The sequence below is a fragment of the Ixodes scapularis genome, unplaced genomic scaffold (assembly GCF_016920785.2).
Source record: "Ixodes scapularis isolate PalLabHiFi unplaced genomic scaffold, ASM1692078v2 PGA_scaffold6__148_contigs__length_123643588, whole genome shotgun sequence".
Taxonomy (NCBI): Eukaryota; Metazoa; Arthropoda; class Arachnida; order Ixodida; family Ixodidae; genus Ixodes; species Ixodes scapularis.
This window is the reverse complement of record NW_024609881.1, coordinates 76,880,531-76,904,682: the sequence shown is the minus strand read 5'-3', so window position 1 is coordinate 76,904,682 and position 24,152 is coordinate 76,880,531. Positions and strand designations below refer to the sequence as shown.

The following is a 24,152-nucleotide window of genomic DNA, read 5'->3' as shown; positions in this document are numbered from 1 at the left end:
TAGCCTGATTAATGGGCGAGGTTATTAGATCATAATCTTATCGTCTAATAAACTGATTAGCAGGCAAGATTATGAGATTACCCTCTAAATAAATCCAGAACCCATTGTGCAGCAGGGAACGCCGCGATAATTACTCATTTTAGTAAGTTTTACTGACCCCCTCCCATACTGAGTAATTACTCATAATAGTAAGTGAATACTGACATGACGATAGTATTCACACTAAAGTATCGAATATTGTCGATCATGCAAGTGCGAAAAGTAGGTGCCATCGAAACTTACTCCAACTGCTTCGACGAGTTCAGTCAAAATCGGGTCCTGGAAAAAAAAAAAAGGACAAACATTGTAGAGTGACATGACACAGTATTTTTGTTGGGCTATTCGGCTATTAACATGCATATCCTGTAGGCCATTGAAATATATTCAGCGTGAACCTGTGTCGCCGCACATCAAAGGCAGACCGACCTTACGCTGTTTAAAGAGGAACGTCAAATATATAAAAACGTATATATATATACAGGGTGTTTTTTCAAGCTTTCCGAGATTTGTTAAAAAAAATCCGTGAAAACTACACTAATGTGGTTTGTGCAGGTGAGTTAGACGGCCAAGAGGGCATAGCATACGGAGAGAGTTGCAACCATTAGTCGGCTAATAAGTAAAATTTGTTAATTAAGTTTTAATTAGTCCAAATAGACTTATAGTTCCAATTATAAACTTTCTGAGCATCATCGAAAACCACTAAATCAACTATTTTTTAAAAGGACATAACGCCAAGGCAGCATTTTACGGCGTTCTCTATAAAAGCTCCTAGATTGGACCCGAACATCGCGTATTAACGTGATTGGGGCTTCTGGAAATCAATGGCTCGACAAGCATTCGGGTAGTGGATCGTCTCCAATGGCTGCAATGAATAGCCGAGCGCTGTCTGGTACTCAGCGTGTGTCCTGTGCTCTGCCAGCTGCGTGTGACTTTGATAAACAACGGCGGCATTTGTATAATCGGCCGCGCAGATCACGTGGCCCCTTGTTTTGGCTGCTAGTTGAGGGGGCAAACGCTGCTCGATTTCCTTTTTAATATTTTTCTGCGACCACCATTGCGTGGGGACAAAAACTAACGCGTGTTTCATAGGTTATGTACACTTCATGCATTCATTTTAAGCGGTGTTTTCGCGAAGTGCAAAAAACTTACCCTAACGGCTTGTCCGGCTTCGCAAAAGAGAGCGGTCCTGTTGAGACACTGCGGACGCAAAAATAAAACATAAATAGGATTAATTTATTAGCACTTGTACTCTAAATGCTAGTATGTTAGGGTTGCTGTCACGCGCATACATGCGAGCAAGCTACCAATCAGCGCAGAAGGCTTCCGTCATTGAATCGCAGGAGCCCTCCATGGTGCCAGTGGCACCAGGCTCTCTACATAACTGCAGAGGATGCTACCCTACAGAGCGGAAAGGGCGCGAAGAAAAGCGGGGAGCCACGCTATGCGGAACGGAAGTTCGTCCGTTCGTTTGCAGGGGCTCTGCTGACGTCAGAATGCCAAGCTCTGATTGGCTCTGACTGAAGGATTATGGGTAGACCTCAGGGCAGGGGTGCTATACTAAAAAATTAGGAGGGCCGAAATTCCGTTTATTGAAAAGTGTGCGGGCCGCACCTAGTGCGACGTGTTGCACATTTTGGCTGCGGTCAGGCTTTCGATATCAGGTGTCATCGCATTCGTTGCCGTCTTTAGCCCATCTCGCAAAGTCATGTCCGCCATGGCAGATCGAAGGCGGTTCTTGTTTAGAGTCATCAGTGAGAAGGTCTGCTCGCAAACACACAAACGTGCGTCCCGAAAAGTGACGTCAGTTTTAAGGCGTGGCCCACAAGGTTTCCGTACTTCCTTACGTATTTATTTATTTCAAAATATTATCAGTCCCTTTCTGAGAAGGGACTACGATAGAACTGAGCAAAAAATAATAACATAATTTTAAGCAGCAGACACACCGAGCACACCGAACACCACATCTGTAAAATGCCAAGATAAAGACCAAAATTCACACAAGGTCTATTAGCTTTACAGGTCTAGGCATCTTATGAGATCAGACACCATACTTGGGTAGTAATTCAATTACAGTAATTAAATTACTGTAATTTAATTACTTTTCCTGGTAATTTGTAATTGTAATAATTACTTTTGGCTAAAAGAAATTCTAATTCTAATTTAATTACTTTCTAGCGTCAGTAATTGCTAAAGTTCAGGCACAATTACAATTACTTTTTGCAAGATTTTGCGGCGGCGGCGCTTTTCCACCCTGGCCACTGAGACGACAGCACAGCCAAGAGACAGGGGAGAGAGTGACTCCCAACCTGCTCAAAAAAAAAGGAAAAGAGGAATGGGAAAAAGAGGCTGGGATAGAACGGAATGAAGGATTTTGTAGACTTCAAAACGATTTCAATTTGAGAAATAATTTGATAAATGAGGGCTACATTCGCGTCCGTTTTCGTTCCTGTCGTAGTTGAATCTGACTCTTCGTCTCATTCGCTTCCTGTTGCTCCTGTTTCTAGGGGTCTTTCTTATTTCTCATTCCCACACGGGGGCATCGGGGGTCGAAGTCGAGCTGGTTGGCTCCGATCACATCATTCGGTCGAGGCGGGGAGGTTCGAGGTTCTCCTTACGCGTCTTCGCCGCTAGCATATTCGCTTACATATTTCAGTCAAGTTTGGGGAGTTTTTTGTTCATGAAATTATTCTCTTTCCTTTATGAGTTTTTTACGTCCTTCTCCCCTATCTCGTATGTTGGTACCGCTAACAGTAAGTCGTGCTACTCTAACATCGAGGCGAAGATGCAAAGAAGCAGCAGGTCTCATTAGCACGACTCACCCTGCCTTACTTCCAACTGTTGTTGCTACACTGCTCTGCCTTCTCTCGATCCTCGTCTACCTTTTTGTATAAATTTTCATTATTTAGTGGTCGCTCCACCTAACCCTTTCAACCGTTTGTCAGCCTGATTGGACGAGATTCCAAAACTTACAAACCGCGGCTTTAGACTGTAGGGAGCTTCTTTTTACATTCGTTTTTCGTTGAAGGCTTCTTTTTTTTTTTTATAGAGGGCTTTGCTTTCACTTTGTTTTTACACCTCTATCGTGACCCTCCACGCGTTGTCCTCTCGTCCTGGCCTGTGGAGCCGTCCCGAGGCGCGCAGTGCTGCTTTGCATTGAGAACCTGCAACAGTCTTATCTACAATGGAAAAGGAAAGGCTGCAGGGGCCTTGTTACGAAAAATTCTTCAAACAGATTAGCAGCAATGTAAAAAATATAATCGTGAGGTGCAAACTCTCTACACCGTCTCTGAAAACAAATTCAACAGACCGAAAGGCGACGTCCGATTTGCGGAAACATTTGCAGGTTAGCAACTTTTTTGTCACTTTCAATAATACTTACAGTTATAAAAAAATAATAATAATAATGGCTCGTCTATATCTTCCAGCTGAAACACGCTCAAGTAAATAATGAAATCGAGGCGTCCAAGATGCCGCAGTTTTGGAATAATTCGCGGATTCTAATTTTCGCGACGCGGTGGGGTCGCACTATAGATCCCAATGTGTTTACATATTACCGGAATTGCTCGCGGGACTTATTTTTCGCGAATTGTAGGCGAATCGCGAAATTCGCGAAAATAAAGTCGTTTACAGTGTATCATGAATTTTTTGAGGTTGTTCTTGCCATGCTAAATTCAAATCGGTCTTCTTTATGAGACGCATACATCGATACAATCATTGCTAACCTAATGATTAGCTATATGACGATCCTAAATTTATTATCTATCTCAGAAGCTTTTTGGGTGTTACCGTGCACTGTATTAACCCAGAATCCCTGGCAATAGAGTTGCTGCTATCGTGACACTAGTTTTGTGGAAGCGCCCACAGTTCGCGTGCTACGGTTACCCACATCCGGCATGTTACAAGTCCACAGACAGAGAGAGGCAGCGAATCATCGTGGCTGATATGTTTTCGTAAGTTGTCGTATTCTTTAAATGTTTGACGTCGTTTACAATTTTCTCTTGTTAGCTATTTTACGTGAGTTTTATGATACCAGTACTGTCGCATATTTGTTTCCTTGTATTAGTTTTAAGTTTATTCTTTGTAGGTTTTACTTGGATACCATTTGCATAAGCTCTAAGGAGATTCACCTCGCACCTGTGAATTTTGTCGCCATTTATTTTTATTTTTTTAGAATACAAGAACGCAGGAGTTCATTACTCCAAACTATTAAGTTCAATAATACATTTAACAAATTTCATAAAGGTAAAGCACAATGCGTGACATTTATACAGCGGCCATATAACTCGTTTACAGTTATATGGCCCAAGGTGGGGGTAACTCTCAGAAATAAGTAATTGTAAAGTAATTGCATTACTTTTAAAAAGTAATTTGTAATTGCAATGAACTACTTTCGCGTAGTAGTAATTGTAATTGTAATTAAAATACTTTGGGAGCTAACTAATTGTAATTGTAATTAAATTACATTTTGAAAGTAATTTACCCATGTATGTCAGACACAATTGTTTCTCAACAGCGCTTTCTGGTAAGGCATTCTACTGTCATATTGTTCTTGTTCTTGTTCTTGCCCAGGTGTAGAGCTCAAGCAGTTGGGATTCGCGATGCGTAGTCTTCAGCGCTGGTGAACACTGGAGGTCGATGAGCTCCAATCGTCAGATCGGAGTTTTTTCGGGACTCAGAAAAAGGCTCGCGGTACATGTCGTAGTTCGCTTTCTCGACCTCAAGCACCTTTAATCGTTGCTGGAAGATGGAAAGAAGGTTCTCAACATGGGGCGCGTACGTCGCAGTCACCGACTTCTGGTTTTCAGAATTGGGAAAAATTTGCTGTCAGGTTGTAAAGTGCGCTAAATTTCCAATTTGAAGCCGGAATGTGAACAGGCGCAACTCTCATTGGAATGCGAAAATGATGCTCACCATGTCCGAAATGAGGCTGTCCTTTCCTCAGGGAGCTGTGTTGAGCGCATTTAGGTGGCTTGAAATATGTGTGAGGAATGCTAAATTTCGTAACCACCGCTCATCTTCCAGCTCTGGTATTATTTCCATACATCGCCCAAGAAAGCGATGATGTCGTTCTTGAGAGCAACGAAACGACTCGGATCATTCCCACGGCTCAGCCAGCGAAGTTCTCTGTGATACGGGATGTTTATGTGCTTGCTATTTTTTTTATGTAGTCTTGAAACTTTTTGTACTTCAATCCCCGAGCACGTATAAAGCTGGCGACCGACGTCACGACTCTCATCACATGTTCGAACTTTATCACATTGGCACAGAGCGCTTCCTGGCGCAGCACGCAGTGACACTGCTTCAGTTTTACGCCACTATACGTTTGTAGTAAAGCAATGGCTCCATTTATTTCCCCAGTCATAGCTGGGGCTCCATTGGTGCAGACACCTGGAGTTTTCCCCAGAATAGCTTGAGCTTTTCGACGATGTCTTTGACCTCCTTGCTTATATGTTCACCAGTAGTACGTCCGTGCACTAAGCTCTGCCAGTTCATGAGTTACCTCAAAGTTTTCATTGACACCACGGTTAAAAAAAAAAAAAGCAGTTGAGCAGTGTCCTCAATATTTTTGCTCTCACCCAAATAAGCAGGAGAGTATAGCACACGAAGTAACCACAACTCTTCTCCAGCTGGTTTGATAGGTCGTCCACACGTCGATGTACAGTCACTCTTGCTAAGCTCGGATTTTGGAGGACCACGACTTCTTGTTTTGGAAAATCTCTTTCCAAACAACCAGAAGGCACTCTTTTATGAAGTCACCATCCGTAAAGAATGACCTGAACGAGCTATCTGTTTTGATACCAAAAAAAAAAAAAAAGTCCTTTGTTGATTGAGACGTGTTTTTTTGCTTTTGTGAAGATTCGTTGCTCAGCAAGTAACTTCCGCTTCAAGTTCTCGGATTTCGTTAACCTCTCAGAATCCGAAAGGGCGCTGAAGTCGCAAGCGTTTTTAGTCTCGTAGTGGCGACGGACGTTGTGCTCTTTGGGCACGGCGAGGGACTTGCGACACACAAGGCAGAAACGAAGTTCGATGCGTTCTCAATGAAAAAGTACCTGCATATCCACTCGTGATTGAACTTCCGGGCTCCTGATAGATTTTCCCCTTTGGAAGGTCCCTCATATTTCCCGAGCAACACGATTCTTTCAAAGGACGTAGGAACCATGACGTTCGGTGATTGTCCGTTGTGGTGGTGGCGACGTCCGCGGGGGAGTGGTATCGAAGGCGTAGAGACAATAAAGTTTGTAGCTGAGTTTGAGACGTAGCCCGTCCTTTTTCATCCTCTTTCGCGAGTGTTCCGTTTTTCAAAACAGTGTCAGGTTTCAATCATCATGTATAACTTACACCAGCTCACCAGACCATTAACCATTTCTTAATCCATCTGGTATTTTTGTTCTTTTGCATTGAACTGGCATTGTTCATGTGGATGGATCGATGGATGGATGTTAGTGGCTACACCTTTGTAACAAGCGGTAGCTTGTGACAAGCCTAAGTCTAAAGAGACAAACATGATTCCTCCCACCCTTCTCAGCCAATTCCTTCCACCTAATTATACCAACAAGAAGGGAGAGGGTTGATAGCCTCCGCGGCGAAAGGGGGAAGGGGATCTGTTGAGAGAGAGCAAGAAGTTTTCGCGTTCCGTGTACAGACGTGTTGAGACGAAACCATATCATAAACAGGGACGGCTGCACACGTGTTTAATTGTTGTCAGCGGGAGTAGCGGAAAAGAAAAGTTTGAACTGAGAAATCGTAGTTTTGTCGCTGAAGACTGAGTGGTCAGAGGGGTTCACAGCTGCTCGCCAAGCGGAGCAGGTGCTCGGCGAATTGAAGGGCGTAGTAAGCAACGCTCTGCGCTGAGCCAGGCCGCGGGCCGCTAGCAAAACACGCTTGAGCCGCATGCGGCCTGCGTGCCGTATGTTGAGCACCCCTGCCTCAGAGCATCTTGCTTTGAGTTCTACCCACTATCCTCTAATCAGAGCCAATAAGAGATCGGCGTTCTGGCGTCACCACAACCCCTGTAAAAGAAACAGACGAACTTGCGATGCGCATACACCATGCCCAGAACGCGTCTCTGACTAATGTGTTTGGCGTCCATGCCTTGAAGGGGTCCCGAAAAGGCAACAAATGACGTCATAAAAGCTGAAGTGGTATGCTGTCGGACGTCGGGACCCTGGCGGTTGGTCGTAGAAATGCTCGCGGAAAGCACAAAGCGAACACAAGTGTCGCTCTCGTCGCGGCGTCCGAACTTCCGGCTGCCTAAGCTTCAGTGAATTGACGAACTGGAGAGCGACCTGCAGCAGAACAGGCGTATGCCACATCCACCACCGCTGCTGGAATACCACCAGGACCACTACCGGCGACAGCGAGACACTTCTATGACGTCATAAGGCAAAAATCAAGGCACAATGTTTTTTTTTTTTGGACGCGGTAAACACACTAGTTGCAGACGCGTTACAGGTACCATAGCTATACCACCTATTCGACTGTCTATACTAAAAGCTGGCGCGGTCTGGCGGCGGAAATGCGAAACAGAGGAAAAAGGATTCAAATGCACGCCGTTTTTTTAATTTATGATGAATTCCATCGCATATCTCGAGCGCTCCAAAAGCGCTCCATTTTGAGCGCGCATATTTTGCTCGCAGAACTGGCTCTACTTGGTCATCTTCCGCTCGTAGATCTGTGGCAGCTCTCGCTCCGCGGAGCGCCTCCAACTCCGCCGAACGTGATCCGCGGGAGTTCAAAGATCTTCACGGAAGTTGACAGAGCGCGCCACATCATTTCCTCTAACTTGGCGGTGGCGCATGCGCGGCGAGGTCGGTGGGCCGACCGGCGACCGGCCGCGCCGTCGATGGAGTGACGGAGTCGAGTCGGTCGAGCTGGATCTGCTCGGATGCGTCGGTTGTTTACGTGGAATTGTGACGGCTCGAACGCATCCACCTCGCGCAGAAAAGAAATGAAAAGCCGGGAGAGGAGCGGTGACAAATCGAAAGCGCTGACATCTGTGATCGTGAGAGGAAGAACGAGAAAAAGAGCGGCAGAAAATCGGAAGGAGGCAGACGCAAGGTTAGGCCTGTTCATTTTGCTGCCACTGATTGCTTACTTGTTTTTACACTGCATGACGCCGGCGTATTCCCGTGCAATAAAGCAAGAACAGATTAGGCAACGGCCGTGCCAATGATGGTTTGTTAGCTCTGTGTTTATTAAAGTCGTACCAAAATCTGAACTCCACCGATGACACTGAACTCCACTGAAGCGGCGGCGTGCCCCGCCGCTTCGAGGCGGCCGAAAGGTACGTGACGGGGCTGAATGCGGACGTCTTTCTTATTTGTGACATGGGCTCCGTGGTACGTCTGCTTTCGCCCGGCCTGTGTCGCGTGTCATTTCTGGAGCTAAGCAGTGATATAGTCGTCACTGGTCGTCGGAAAGATCAGTCGGCTGAGGCGTTGGTGGGCTTGTCCTCGAGCAGCGGCCATTTTGAACGGCCGAGGGGGGAGCGGGTGGTGGAGGGGAGGGGGAGGGGTCGCTTCAAAAGTGCGAGTTCATTTTCCGCTTGTCGATTCGGAGTGGGTGCCACGGAGCGGAATTTCGCCTCCCTCGCGGAGTTCGGAAAGCGCTCCGTATCTACAAGTGGAATTCACCATTAGAAGACGCGCGTTTGAAGAGGTCACTCACACTTCCGATGTTGAAGGCGCTTGGCAGGCTGACGGTGATCGGTTCTCCGCACACCAGGGTCCCCGAGGTGAAATTCTCGCAAGGAAGCAGCGGAAAACCGAACGGCCGGCAGAGGAGGTTCGAAATGGAAACGATGTCCGCAGCTGGAAAAAGAGAGCAGTTTCCGTTTCATTCCAATCCCCAATATAACCAAAAATGCTCATTAAAATGCCGAGTCACTGTGGACCGTGAACGCATCCGTAGCGTATAGTATCCCACAGAAATGAGCATTTGCGAATGTTCGGGACGTGACTCAAGGCTCGGTGGACAAAGATGGTCGCTCAAACGGCTATTTTAATGATCTCTAGACCATATCCAACGAATGTCTTCACCGCGTCGGCATCCTTGTCTGCTGGGCGGTGGAAGAAGTTCCGAGCTTGCGCTGTAGCCAGTGCTGTAGCTCGTTATCGAAAAGAAAGTAACGAATAATTACGTGACTCGTTACTTGTGAATTAAAGGAACGTGTTACTGACCTGCGTCACCTCAAGACAAAATGAGCGCGTTACCCTTTCCGATAAAAAGTAACGCACGTTACTTTGCCGATTCTTTTCTGCTAATGAATTGAGACTTTGTGCTATTACGTACAGGTTACAGGTATGCACAAGCGCCATATTCCTGGAAACATTCGATTAACGAAGAAACTCATAATTTCCTTAACTTTTTTTACGGTTCTGATCTTGAAGGTATGTGGAATGCGTGCCAGATTTCGTATGACTTTTTGCCTAAAAACGCGCGCGCGCAAAAACACACACACACACACACACACACACACAACGTAAGTGTATTTGTTACAAAAAGATTCCGTCGCACTAGGGCGACAAACACCGATTTTTGTCCGACGACACCACAAAGTTGCGTGCTACTGATCCTGTCCCAAGGCAAACACCCCCCGGCAACCGCCGACAAGCGCCGGCGAAGGATCGACGGCAGACAAGTTCTTGTTTGCCGTCCAACTTGAAGCACCGCGAGCGTTCCCACCGAGGAACATCTCTCGGAGACGAACTTATCCTTCTCGCACGCTCGCACTCTCTGCTGCCTCTCTTCCCAACCTTCCTCCCGTTCTTCCCGTGGTTCGTTCGGAAGCTCGGCCTTGGGAGAAGGCCTTGGTATCCACATGGGCTTCCCACTTGTTCCCGTCCCTCGACAGCTCATAGTGCTCGTGGCTTGTGCGCTGGCAGTCACGTTGCGAAAGGGAATTTGCCGTGGCTGGATTTGATAGCGAAACCCTGGTGCGCAAGGCGGTGCTTCAAGACATCGAGGTCTTCATTTATACATTAGGACAGATTCGCCGACGTTCGAGGACTGACCAAAGTAAGACGGCTCACCACGAAGTGGGACACGACGTACCAGCAAGCCATTCCAGCAGGCAAAATACTTGTCATTTCTCTCTGGGATAGTCGGAATGCTGTATGTCCCCCAAGAAACGCCCGTCCTCGATTATTGAGATATAGACATCCTCGAAATTGGCGTGAAATTTCGCGGCGCTCACCTCGAATGCCTCGAACGACCCAAACAGGGAGCGATTCGGTAATTCTAGTTCGGAAAAAGCTTGGTATAGATAGTCACGACGATTTTCGGAAAGTCGCCAACGGCAAATGAAGACAAAGCGGAAGCTTCAATTAAAAAAGAAAGTAATCGTCTCTACTCTCACCGTGTTGGTCGGCACGTTTTCCGCCCAAAGAGCAGAACACGAAAACCCCATCGCCCAGCTCTGTTTGTCTGTTTATTTTGACGTGTTTTGTTGACAACTCCAGTCCCACGAGAAAACAAGTTTTCTTGCCCCTGTGTTTAGCGTCGTGTCCACCAGGTAGGACGGCGGACTCCGACAAACGTTCGTTTGTTGCTCGTTGTCATGTGTCACCGTCGTTTGTTGCTGCTTGTCACTCTGTGGGACGCGGCTATAAGAATATACACGAGTAACCTACCTACTTTGCCCGCTATTTGAAATAAGTACGTTATTCGTATACTGTTTTAGTAAAGTAACGAGCAGGTTACTTCGTTACACGAAAAAATAGTGACGCGACACCGGTAACGTGTTAACGCCAACACTGACTGTAGCTCTTTCTTTCGGTGAAATATAATGGGACCCTCATGCGTTCTCAGCATAATAACTCGGCGTTTTGAGCGTGTGCGACAAGCGCTAGAAATGGGTACATATGAGCACGTTTGCAGTATTGCTTTAAATGAATAGAAAAAAAAATTATATATGTCAAAACCGCTGCTGCCGTTAAGTTGATTCTCGATGAAAAGCGTTTGAATTTAGCGCAGGGGTTACGATTTAACGAAGGATGGAAATTCCAGTTCCGCAGCGGTCCGTATACTACTGTGTTTGGATATGAAGTCTGTTCTCTCTCGAGTATAGGGCTCTGTACGTCAAAATGAAGTTTTGGGGTGTATTATACGGGACAAAGGGTGTAACGATACACCCTTTTATAGCCTTTTTTCTTAAGAGTGAAGTAGAAGACAGCTCACGGGTAGCCTTCAAGAAGAAGGCAATCGCCTGTGCAGATATCCACGAGAATCATGCAGCGCAGCGAGAGTTCGGTGTATCGGAGACGAGCATACGCTACTGGCGAGGGCAGAGACAAAAACTGGCAGCGTGTAGCAAGGCGAAGAAAACTTCATTTCGTTGAAGGACTGCGGTGTACCCCGAATCGGAAGCAAAGGTGGCGAATTTCACTCGGCATTTGCGCACCAGATCGCCACCAGTGACGTCGGAGTGAATCCGTACGAAAGCCGTCGAGGTCGCTCGTTCCTCCGGGCTCTCAAGGGCGCAATTCAAAGCGACGTCACCGTCCCTTTGAATTGCGTCAGTGAACTCGTCGTCGGACGAAGGTTCTGAAGAACCTGAGTAGTAACGCTCGCGAACTTCCTGTTTTATTGCGTGCGAAGCAATTAAACAAATGCGCCGTGTTTTCTCGTCCTTCCGTATGCTTGGCCTAATTATTTATCAAGGTAAGGTTGCATTTCCTTGCCATAAAAACTTTTTTTTTCGCTTTTTTGCGACTTCTAAATTAGGCGGTCGACCTATATTTCGGTTGGACAAATATTTCAGTTTATACGGCAGAAATAAATTGAAAATATGTTTTTATATGATTTCATACATTTAATACACTTATTGAATATTGATATAATATATATTTTTTAATTATAGTTATACTACTTTGTGCTGGCGGAGGGGGAGGAACAGAGCAAAATAAAGACAGGTTCGAAAAAGGAGGAGAAAATAAAAGGTGTATAATTTACACATTTTGTGCGCTATAGACCGTTTCATTAGGGTCACAGCAGAGAGGGTAAAAAGATAAAAAAAAATGCCCTCCCCCTCTCACCCGTATGTCGTCTGCTCCGCCGAGTGGGCAGTGCCTAGCATCCGGCTGGCGTACAAACTCTGTTTAAAATCGCGTCATTTTGGAAATTTCAAGCGCAGATGCGCAGATTTTGGTATGCCAGTTATCGTGTATTACTATGCTAGATAAAAATACTACCAGAGTCCAATCGCGCTGTTATCTGCGTGCAAATAATAAAAAAAAAATAAATAGGAAAAACTGTGTTAGACTGGCCGGTCTCTCCGGCGAAAAGTGAATCCGGTGGCTGTACCTTTTTTACTATACAGAGTTCGTACTGGTGTAGGCCTTTAGCGACCATGAGTGGATGTCTGAAATAATAAATAAAAACGGACTGTCCTGCCGCAATAGACGCAGTAGTTGAGGGTAGTACTGCCGGCTGACTCAACTGCTATTTAAGTAACGGAAAAAAGACATGTCAGTTGATCATTTACCGAAGTAGAACAACAGAGAGCTCTAGGCTGATTTTGGAGTAGCCATAACTATTCTAAGAACGCGAATCACTTCACAACGGCAGCCACGAGCGAGAGTTCGATGTTCCGTACAGCCCGCCGATACAGCCCAAAGATGGAGAAGGGCAACCTCCCGTTTTGTCGTCTGCTAGCGGAGTCGGGCACGTGCCCTCTATCTCGGTTTACCCCGCCGAACCCTCTTAACTTCCCGGATGTATGGAGAGGGCGCTGCTGTCGAACAAAATGGTGCCGCCCAGAGAGCGCTAAATGGAATGGTCTATAAACACGGTATGCTGTTCACGAACGTCGAGGTTCATTACCGCACTCAGCCGAAGTTTATTGCGAACCTTAAGGCGAAATTTCACCTTTGCGACGCGTGTATTTAGACTGAAATCTTGGGCTCTCGACGGTTCTGAACCCGCGTTCGTTGTGACTTTTTTCGTTGGCCCGGCTTGCAGAGAGCCGAAGAAGTTCTCTACGCACCTTATTTACAATTGTCCCCCGTGGGCTAATCGTCGCCCAGTAAACTCCCGTACAACTCACAGATCCCGAGCCTTCCCAGCACTGTCTCTAGAAGTTCGGCGACGTTTGAGAGCACGGCCGCAGGGTTGCCGGCTCGGGGTAGGGCTTGTACCACGCACTGCAATGTAAAGGGGGAAACAAATTTCACGGCAAATTGCTGGACAATTGTGTTGCATACGTGAAACGTTCTAGCATCACCTGATATGAGTTCATGTGACGTAAATCTCGCCTCTAAATTTAGCGGGGAAACTAAATCGGTGTGCAGGTTTGTGACGTCCCATAATGCAAGACTGCTGGCGTTGCATTAAGGGACATCACAGGCCACGGTTTCAGGAAATGCTGCTTCACGAAATCCGGAGCATCTAACCAACAAACGCTTCACGCTAAAAAAAAAAAAAAAAAAAAAAAAAAAAACATTTGCCGTAATTTTATTTTACAGAGCGTGACCAATTCCGAGCATCTCATTATCGACCCACTCAATGAGATGGCGGCATTCGCCGATAAAAAGGCCAATCACGAAGCAGGATGCGTGAACGCAATAAGTCGCACCCTGCGTTCATTCAGCTGTGGGTGACTCTAGCGCCGACACTGTTGGGAGGAACCCATTGTCGAAGGTTTTGCTTGCACTGTGAAAGCTATAAATGACTCGGCGCTCTTTGATTCGGACCCCCCCCCCCCCCCCCCCCCCCCCCTCCTTTATATGCACATCCCTCTCTGAGTGAAATCTCAAACTGAAAGCAATCACACTTATTTTTTTTTCCGGAGTAGTATAATGAGAGCAGAATTGTTTTTGTTTTTTTCAGTTCGCCTTTTTTAAAATTTTCTTTTATGATCAGTGCCCCTTTTTTAAAGGGACACTGATAGCGAATTCATGGTGGCCAATCTCTTTAGTTGTACGTGACATATATGAGAGCCCCACTACTCAGAACACAGTTTGCGGCTCGACATTGGTTTTCTTTCCGCCCGAATACCGCCGATCGAGAACTGGCCGGTTGGAGTCGCGCTCGCTCTCTTCTCCGTGGTCACGTGCCCTTTTCTATGGTGTAGACACAACCACCAAATATAATCAAAGTCGTTTGCCTTTGAAGGCACACACAGCTTTTTAGAAGCCACAAAAAAATGATACCTTTTTTTTGTTGCTTCTAAAAAGCTGTACCTACGTAAACCAAAAAAAGAAAAGAAAAGACGTTACACAGTTACGTGATTTTTGGTATCTTCCTCCTCAGTCTAGTTTAGATTTCGGTTTCGTGCAGTTGACCTTTTTTTTACTTTATTAAAGATATACGTGACACTGTGGCAAAATATTGATAGGGTAGTCTTCTAATACCATAATACATCACCTGGCAAAAAAAAATTGTTTTTTTTAGTGTTTTTGTAACTCGTAATTTGCGTTGAAATTTCAATTTCCTTAATAATAATGAAGGGGTAATAATGCTAGAATAGGTATTCGTTCGGTTATTTTTATTATTATCTGTCTCTGAGAAGTACGTCGGTGTCTTTGTTTCTTCGGAAGTTTACCTCTCAGTTTTGTATGTGTATTTCTGGCAATTCAGTGTTTCAACGCAAACACAATATTAGGCGCGGTGTTTTTTTCGAAGGAGCATGAGCGTATTTAACTTAAATAATACATGAATGTAGCACTTTGCTTTCCGCTTTGGTTGAGTTTTACTAAGCTAATTATGTTTTGTGTTTTTGATTCTGGAGTTCCGGCGAGGGTTTGAATAAGGATTTAGGCTAGCACACCAAGTACATCTGCCACTGTGGTTTTCATTTCGAAAATTTGCAAGCAACGCCCCATACATTAGCTTTGGTTCCAGCTTCACCACTGTGAACACCTTATTATCCGAGCCTGCAAAACGGCCCAGATTTGGTATTATTTATTGTTTTTATTAAAAGTAGTATTTCCCGTACAACCGAGCCAATTAGTGACTTCTGAAGACAAATTATGTGTATAGTAGGCTTAGCAAGAAAGCCGTGATATATGTACCGTGGGCTTAGCCATGCCTTGCAATGTGCGGAGTTTATAAGATATGATACCTAGATCAAAATTAATTGTTGGGCTAGTTGGCTATATATAGTTAAAAATCAGAACCTCGAACAGCAATGTATAGCCAGCTAGTCCAACTGTTAATTTTTTCCCCTCTTCTTTTTCTTGCTTGGGAGAAGAGCGTGTTGGTTTAAGTCATGGATGAAGAAAGAATAAAACAATTAAAACAGGGACAACACAATCACATCTTTCAACTAGCAACAGACGAGTAAACTTTCAACAGCGAGCAGCCGACTATACCCAGAAGGAGAAGGGGGGAGAAGGGAAGATAAGAAAACGCGAAGTGCAAGTCAGAGTGGTGGGCTTATCTCGGATTTTAGAAATTCAACCTCACTTTTCGTCAGCAGGAGGGAAGGGTTTGACACGTTGTTTTTTGCTGTGGTCATGGCGAGTGACTCTATGATCTCCCTGCCGAATTTGCTGTCATGCCCCCCCCCCCCCCCACCCCCCCCCCCCCCCCCCCCAGGATTTTTTTTCATCAAAGAGGGGATGACAACCCAAACACGAACGGGCATGTTAAGAATCTGGAGAGGCCTTAGAAACTTCGTTGTGATGTTCGCGGAGTCTGTGATTGGTGCATCTGCCGGTCTGTCCTATGTATTGATGGCCGCAGCTCAAGGGGATGGAGTAAACTTTCTTCTCTTTGTATGGAATGAACTTATTTTCGTGTTTAACAGTGCAGCCAATCGGAATCCGGTTGGTTGGATTCCACTGTAACAACTGGCCCTCCATCTACCGCATCATGCAGATATCGAGGAAAGAAATACCCCTAGAGCTCCACCTTCTGGGGAGGGTCCTTCCCAGCCGCATGACGAACTTGTTTGGCTCTAGCTTCCGCTCGCACCCTTCGTAGCTGTTCATCGTCGACGCCGCCTCTCGCCTCCTTGAAGCTTCATGGAAAGAAGTCATTGCTGGAGTGACTGTCTCCTGCCGTAAGCTGAAGGAGACGAAGTTCGAACCGCCAGTCCTGTTGTGCAACACTGCTATCTCGTTCGACACAATGGAATTGCTCTCCAAAGGCCCCAAGTTCGCCCCAGACTGTCTTACTAAGAAGGTTGATCAAGTCGCCGCCGCCACCCCAGAACCACAGAGGCAAGATTTTCTCGGCTCTGCCATCCGCGCCGTGTGCTTCCACCCACCCCCCAAGCCAGGCAAGATCTCTCTACTCGCCGCTGTTGAAGAGCTTCGTCAAGAACACCTAAAGCTATTAGAATCCGACAAGACGGGTGTTTTTGTTGTGTTAGAGGAGGGGGATAAGGTGAACGCCGCCCTTTCAAAGAATTTTCTCAAACTGAAATCGCGACCGTCCGGGGCCCTCAGGTCAAGAGCTAAACAACTCTGCACGTCTTTGAACCTGTCGTCCCTAAAAAGCGCCATTAGGAGTCCAGCGAAGCAGTACCTTTCAGTTTTCTTCACTGCAAAAACGCATAAGACTGGAGTTCCCATCCGAAGTATTGTATTGGAAAAGGGTTGTTGGCAGAAGCAGCTCGGGCTCTTTCTACAAAAGCATCTGTCCTGCATCCACCTCCCTCAACCCTTTAGAGTGTCTCACTCAATAGAACTCATCTCTCTCATCAGTTCCCAACATTTCTTCTCCTTGCTGCACTCTATTTTTTCACTTGACATAGAAGACATGTATTTCAATCTAGATCCTACCGCATTGCTTGCCTCAATCTCCGACGCCATCTTTGAGCACGGAGCTGTGGATTTTCAGAATTTCTCCGGTGTCTCTGTTGCTGGATTTGTGGACCTGATTCATCTATATCTCCAGTCCACCTTAGTTGAACACGAGAGAGGGATCTCCCGCCAAAAGAAAGGAGTTTGCATCGGTTCATGCCTCGCCCCTGTTCTCAGCGAATTATTTCTTTTATTCGTTGACAGAGCTATAAAAGCACAACTGGACATCTCCGCGCCTGGCTGCCATGTTTTCGAATATGTAGACGATTACCTAATCATTCATCCTGATCAAACTTCTCCAGACAGCATTACAGCCGTTTTTTCCGCTTGTTCGTCAGGCCTCACATTCACGAAGGAAGAATTTTCGAAGGAAGGTCTTTAGTACCTAGATTTGCGGCTCCATGTCAGTGCCACTGGACTCTGCTGGGCCTCTTAACAAAGGTCTGATAAACCTGTCCTACCGTTTTCTAGCGCCCATTCGAAGTCGGTAAAACACGGTATCATCAAATCGTTGTTTTCTTCATCCTTCACGAAGTCTTGCTGTCATCTTCCAGAAGATAGCTTCAAATTGCAGCACATGAGGCTCGTCAGGGCAGGGTTTCCCGTCGACCTTCTTCGATCAGTAATGGAAAGGCTGATTCGAGGGTCCGATCGCCAGTCACCAGCCACAAAAAAGAAAGCCCGATTCGCCATCATTCCTTACGTACACAATTCAGCCCACTGGATAAAATCCATTGTTTCAAAGTTCGACACGAATGTTGTCTTCTCGTGCCGCATGCGTCTTAAACAACTCTCTCAACAAGTGAACAACAACCGGATTTCGATTGGCTGCACTGTTAAATACGAAAAGAAATTCATTTCATGCATAGAGAAGAAAGTTTACTCCATCCCCTTGAGCTGTGGCCATTAATATACAGGACAGACCGGCAGATGCACAAATCACAGACTCCGCGAACATCACAACAAAGTTTCTAAGGCCTCTCCAGATTCTTATCATCCCATAGTCTTACATGCCCGTTCGTGTTTGCGTTGTCATCCCCTCTTTGATGAAAAAAAAATCATGGGGGCGCATGACAGCAGATTCGGCAGGGAGATCATAGAGTCACTCGCCATGACCACAGCAAAAAACAACGTGTCAAACCCTTCCCTCCTCCTGACAAAAACTGAGGTTAAATTTCTAAAATCCGAGATAAGCCCACCACTCTGACTTGCACTTCGCGTTTTCTTACCTTCCCTTCTCCCCCCTTCTCCTCCTGGGTATAGTCGGCTGCTCGCCGTTGAAAGTTTACTTGTCTGTTGCTAGTTGAAAGATGCGGTTGTGTTGTCCCTGTTTTAATTGTTTTATTCTTTCTTCATCCATGATTCTTTTTCTTGCTGTTTGCGCTTTTGATTTTTAGCTTCACCTATACTTTGTCTCATCCTACGATGGACTAAAGGCCAAAGCCACGGGCCGCCAGGCCCAATCCCGTTCTACGCTAAACTCTGACGTGCTTAACATTGATTAGTGATGGACGTATAAAGCTCCGAACCAAAGAGTGCTGCATCATTTCCACTACTTCGACACTTCAAAGAGCCTGTATGTCAGCTTTGATTGCAATATAAAATTTATGAGTCATTCAGTGCTATTCTTTTTGAACCGCTGTCCGCCCATCTCCACCGGTGATCCAGACGCGGGTATCGATACGTGCTTCGAAGCGAAATACCATGCAATTTTTAAATGGCTCGGGATTGGATCTGGCGCTCCGTAGCTTTCACCTTTAGTCCATCGTAGGAAGAGACGAAGTATAGAGTTCGTCGAGATTTTCCAAGATACAAGATTTTTTTTTCAAGAGAAACTATGCACAATTGAGAATATTTTGTGCATAACATAAATATGTTTATAGGTTTGAACGACAACCCACTAAAGATTGTTATTTCTAGATTTTTGCATAGGTGTGTCGAGATACACTCACCTCAAGGAGTGCGGTTACATCCGGAAGAAGGCCATCCTGTAAGTTGTAGAGAAGAAAAGGAAGTTTTGAAATAAAAACAAGGCAACAAAGGCAAAAACAAGCTTCGTTTCATTAAGAAATGTATTTAGAACCATGAAAGGGATGTTTGAAAGTAATAAGAAGAAGTTCGCCAAGTTAAAAATAAAGCTATTAAGACGATTACCCTGCTATTTGTCTAAGTTAATCAAATATGATTTCTTATAACTGGAAAGGGAAACTGTGAATCAAGTTCAATTAACTTACAGATGTGTCTGGACAGGCTTGAAGTCGTGTTCCAATGCACTGTTCAAAATTAAAAAGGCAAATAAAATTTAATTGTTCTGGAGAAGTATTACAAAAGAAACAATAAACATACTTTGAATTCAAATATAATTCCCCTCATCGTAGTTTTAGCATTTTAAACTTTTTACAAGGGGGATTAGAGAAAAAACATAAAAATGCAACAAAAATATATTAACACAGTTACATTTTTCTGGTCGGTGCGTTGACACCCTCTTATTATAGCAGGAATGAATTTGTAATTTTTGTCAGTAGGTTCATTCTAATGGCAGCCGAAAATGTAGTACAATATCCAGCCGAAGCACCGACATACTGAGAGGTTGGAATCAAAAACGCACATGCAGTACTCAAAATTAAAAGGCACAACTAAGGTTTTCTTTTGAAGCCACGAAAACGGAGTGGACGGCAGGCTTGAAATATCACTATGTTACTGTGCAGTTCTTGTTTACAGTTGTGGCTTCAGTTCGACCACTTTGCATTGGGGTTGATATCTCTGCGGCGGTTTCAGGGGAATTAAAAAAGCGGCGGCTGTCCTTCTCAAGCCAACTGGAAATGTAGCAGACTGAGAACCGAACAGGAGACGTCTTAATGGTCCTGTCAGCAGTCATTCCTCTCTCTACCCAATGGTGATTCATAGCTGAGATTTCTGGCATTGCCAACACTTAGCTCCACCACCTTCGAAGTTGAGCTGCGGCATAAGATCTCTGGTGTCATAAAAGAAGCATTTGGGTTCTAACCTACACATCATCGTATTCTCAGCTGCCACATGTACTATTCTCGTTGTGTGCTTCGTGTTACGCAAAGTTGCCCAAAACTGGACTTACGCTCCCCAGGCCAAGCACGTTGGGCAAGGTTACGTTGATGCATTGGGCTGCATGATGCAAAAAGAAACAAGTAACATTTTAACAATAAGTTGTGAGTTTTTTTTGTAGAAAGTGGAGATGTTACTAAATGCAGCCCATATAAAAAGATTTAGATAGCCCGATCATTTACAGCCTCCATCCATTTTCTACTGCAGTTAAGTGCACGTAGTACACACGATCTTCACAGTCGGCATTCACGGGTAGGTGAAAAAAAGTAGCTAGCGTAAAAAAAGCAACAGCTCGCAACACACTAAAGCCACTAAGGGCACATGAGGCACTAACCCGGTCTTGACAATTTGTGTGCCAAGGAATACACAAACCATTTTTTTTTCTTAAGTTAAAAGTCGGGTTTAAGGTTTTTGTTCTGAAGGGACTCGCATTGATAGCTTTTAATAGATTACGAATTCCAACATAAAAAGTTGTTCTATACAACTTTTTAAAAATTTTATACAACTGACCGCAGCTGAGGTTATAAAGCGTCTCGACCAAGCCGGTGCTGCGAACATGTCACGTGACTACGGACCCGGCCCGTCATTGCGTTCCTCGCGAGGTCACCTGACGCTTCACATGGCATTGGATGGCTCGTAGTCTACGCTGCAGTTCATCGTAGGGTGAAACTGAGCATAATGTTCGGAAGATTTGGAAATCTCGTTCATTGCACGGACATTGGGAAGGTGCCTCCGAGTTACGTTTACACGAGTATAGCATCTACAAATAACAGACACGTTTTTTTTTTTATCCTGGTGCACCACTCGCCTTGGAAACTTGTACAATGCTCAAGTAAACGTAAAACGTACCATAGGTATTGCACCGCTCAGAATTTGAAAGCTTTATGAGTTACATACTTTCTTTCAGTTAGAATACGGCGAAGATGGTATTGAACTCGTACCTCTGACGAACTCCTGGACCTGATTAGTGAACAAGCGCGATCAAGGTGTAAAATGACCCAGGTGCTTGGAGCTAGACAGACACCCCTCTTGAAGTCTTGCCCCTGACAGGACGAGAGCAGCAGGGAGGTACTTCAGTTGTCCCACCTTCGGCAGAGCTTCAGCATCTCCTCAACATCTAGCATGAGTGCGCAGTCATAGCAAGACAGAAGGCATCGCGCACTTGTTTGAAACCCGACATTCGAAAGAGACTTCCTGCATTTCTCATCCACGCAGTGACTACTGATGACATTGTGGTAGAAAGAATGCTACAAGAAGTGTCTTGAAAACTCACCTTGTGCGTTTGGCAGGAGAAGAAATCCCGTTCCTAGAAGGAGGACGCAAGTGACGGCATTCATGGCTCGCTGTAACCTCCCTGGTCTCGATGTACCTTGATCTCCTTAAGTCTTCGCACCTATGCTTAGATAACTCGATTGCGCAGAGGCAACACTCTGACGATAAACTCTTCAAGTCTTCTTTTCCTGTATCAAGTTAATAACTCGCGAAATCCTTCCTTACTCTGTATCTGCTCTGTGATTTTAGACTTTTTGTCGACTGGGAACGCCGAAGCAGTCTGTACCATGAACTGTTTTGTACCCTGTCCTAAGATATTGAAAATACCTTTAAGACCTTGGGCCTTGCAAACCATAGGGAGTCTAGAAGGTAACTTGCAAGCGATGGCGCTGAAGTTAGCGTAGGGTGGTTTCTTTGTGAATACGGAGGTCGGGGCCTTTTAAAGTGGAGAATGGCGGAAACACGCCGCGAACGGACACTGACAAGCTTTTTCAATTCTGCTTTGACTTCCCTCCCCCTTTTTTTTTTGTCACGAGCACGATTGACAAAACAACGGAGCTCTGCAAATTTCAAAAAGAAGCCAGGCTCAAAAAATAGACCGGTGTTCTAACTCACTGGTTTTACGTACTACGGCTGCACCTTTTTTGGAAGAGTGTCATGTTTGTGTCGACTCGTTGCATCATTGTCCTCGGTGTTTACCCGGAGGTGTTTTCTCAATGTGTTGAAGCATCACGCGACGACATGCTGTCGCACATTTTTGACACCCTACTTTTAACTTTAAGGTTTTTGTTCTGAAGGGACTCGCATTGGTAGCTTTTAATAGATTATGAATTCCAACATAAAAAAGTTGTTCTATACAACTTTTTCAAAATTTTATACAACTGACCACAGCTGAGGTTATGAAGCATCTCGACCAATCCGGTGCTGCGAACATGTCACGTGACTACGGACCCGGCGCGTCATTGCGTTCCTCCCGAAGGTCGCCTGATGCTTTACATGGCATTGGATGGCTCGTAGCCTACGCTGCAGTTAATCGTAGGGTGAAAATGAGCATAATGTTCGGAAGATTTGGAAATCTCGTTCATTATACTGACATTGGGAAGGTGCCTCCGAGTTACGTTTACACGAGTATAGTATCTACAAATAACAGACAGGTTTCTCTGAAATCAGCAAATAGCTGCTCGTATTACATAGGAGCGACGTCACGAAAATATACTAACATTTTAAGTTTGAATTGCAAGGTGGTCACTAAGCGAGTGGTCTGTATTTTTTAATTTCCAGAGGAGCTCCTTTGCTGTTTGACGCTTTCAATAGACACACTGTCGACTTATGTAAAAAAAAAAAAAGAACAGAACACAAAGATGACGGGGTAGGTACTCCGAGTATTCCCATTGTTAGGAGGTAAAAAGCAGATGCTGTGGAATCAATCACCAACACTGTTTCTGGCCAAACTAAAGACCCCACTTACATGCACGCGTCGAGGCGTGAAGGGTGGCTTTTTTTTCTCTAGATACTGCGACTTTCTCCCATCCAGATATTCCCGAGCAATTTTCAGGAGTAAAAAGTAATGTAGATATGGGCCACTGAAAGGAGCGACTTGATTTATGATGTCCAAGTTTTGTTGATAAACATTTAAGGAAAAAGATTAAATTTTTTTTTTTATCTTATGACGTCCATTATTACCACTTGCGAACGTTTTCAGTAAATGGGGTGGTGAACGAAAAAGGGGAAAAAAAAAAAGGCGAGAGATTAGGTGTGAGCATGGGGGGAGGGCACGCCATGGCTCCGAGCTCCTCTTTTGGAATAATTAGTGGGTAGGCGGAAAGCTAGCAGCCTTCTTTTTTTCTACTCACTGTTCGCATTCGTTCGAACGCCGAACACCGGCGTCCGGCGTTCGGCGTTGGGTGTTCGAAAAATAAGTAGAGAAAAAAAGGGCAGCTAGCTTTGCCCCTACCCACTAATTACTCCAAACAGAGCTCGGCACTCTAGCGTCCCCTCACGCCCTCCTCTCCTCGCCCCAAGGTTCTACCCGCTTAGAAAGTTCAACACTCCAGTCGGAGACGCGTTCCAGATAGTCCAGATTTAGTGGCTGGACTGACTTGGTAAGAAGTCCCTTGCTCTCTGTCGTTCACCGTCGTCGGCATGACTAAAGTGAACGGTTGTGTTGCTCGCCGTATTGTTCTTGGCATTGGCACTGAACGTAACAATGAGCGAGCAGGAGGACGGGCCGGTCACCTGTCAGCGTTATCGTCAGGATAGGAATGCCACGGAAGCCCGGAACACAAAAACATCGCGCAACAACAAACAAAACAAAAACAACGGCCATCACTCGTTTTGCAGACGTCATCTTAATTACTGCACAATAGATGTCTTGAGCCACTACATAAGCTGCACTTCGAGATAACAAACCGTCAGACATTTTGGAGCTGCAAATTAGACAGTTTTAGGGAACCGTTTTGGCCCATCAAATACCCTCCGGTACGAACAGCGCATATCCGAGTTTTCCGTTGTAGCGCATGCGCAGTTCATACTGGAGAGCCCATCGTACCGTATCGGATGCGCAAAAACGGTTCCCTAAAACTTTCTATTGTCGTTGTCAGTTATATTACGGAGCTCGCAGGGAACACGCCTCCGACGGGTGTGTTCAGCATCTTATTTCGTCCATACATCGAAAGTGGTCCCGAAGTATGGTAACACATGACGTCACGAAAACCGAAGTGTCACACTGTCGGATGTCGCGATCCTGGCGGTTGGTTGTAGAAGTGCCGGCGAAAAGCACCAGCGAACGTGAATGCCGCTGTCGTCACGGCGTCCCAACTAATGGCCGCCGAAGTTGTCCGTGCAGCCACTATAGTTGCGCTGGTTTCGGTGTTAGTTAATTGGTCCGGGACGCCTTTCAAGTACCACAGTGAAATGAATCTTTCTTCGAAATCGCAGGAAAAGAATTTCGGTCTCCCAGAAACGTCCGAACAGTCCTCGACAGACCAAAAACCACATGGTCTGATATCCCGG

The 24,152-nt window shown here is 45.4% G+C and overlaps 1 protein-coding gene across 1 annotated transcript in view; it reads right to left on the bottom strand.

Moving 5' to 3' along the window:
• The window catches only part of LOC115328673, a 40,816-nt gene extending 19,611 nt beyond the window's left edge, over window positions 1-21,205 (bottom strand). Inside the window, exons 1-8 of the mRNA XM_040210222.1 lie at window positions 21,142-21,205; window positions 19,882-19,928; window positions 19,022-19,060; window positions 18,740-18,775; window positions 13,085-13,181; window positions 8,707-8,849; window positions 1,189-1,236; window positions 283-318 (exon numbers count right to left, since the gene is read on the bottom strand). Coding sequence (XP_040066156.1) covers window positions 283-318; window positions 1,189-1,236; window positions 8,707-8,849; window positions 13,085-13,181; window positions 18,740-18,775; window positions 19,022-19,060; window positions 19,882-19,928; window positions 21,142-21,205 — 510 coding nt within the window. The remainder of the gene's footprint in view (window positions 1-282; window positions 319-1,188; window positions 1,237-8,706; window positions 8,850-13,084; window positions 13,182-18,739; window positions 18,776-19,021; window positions 19,061-19,881; window positions 19,929-21,141) is intronic.
• Between the last annotated feature and the right edge of the window lie 2,947 nt (window positions 21,206-24,152).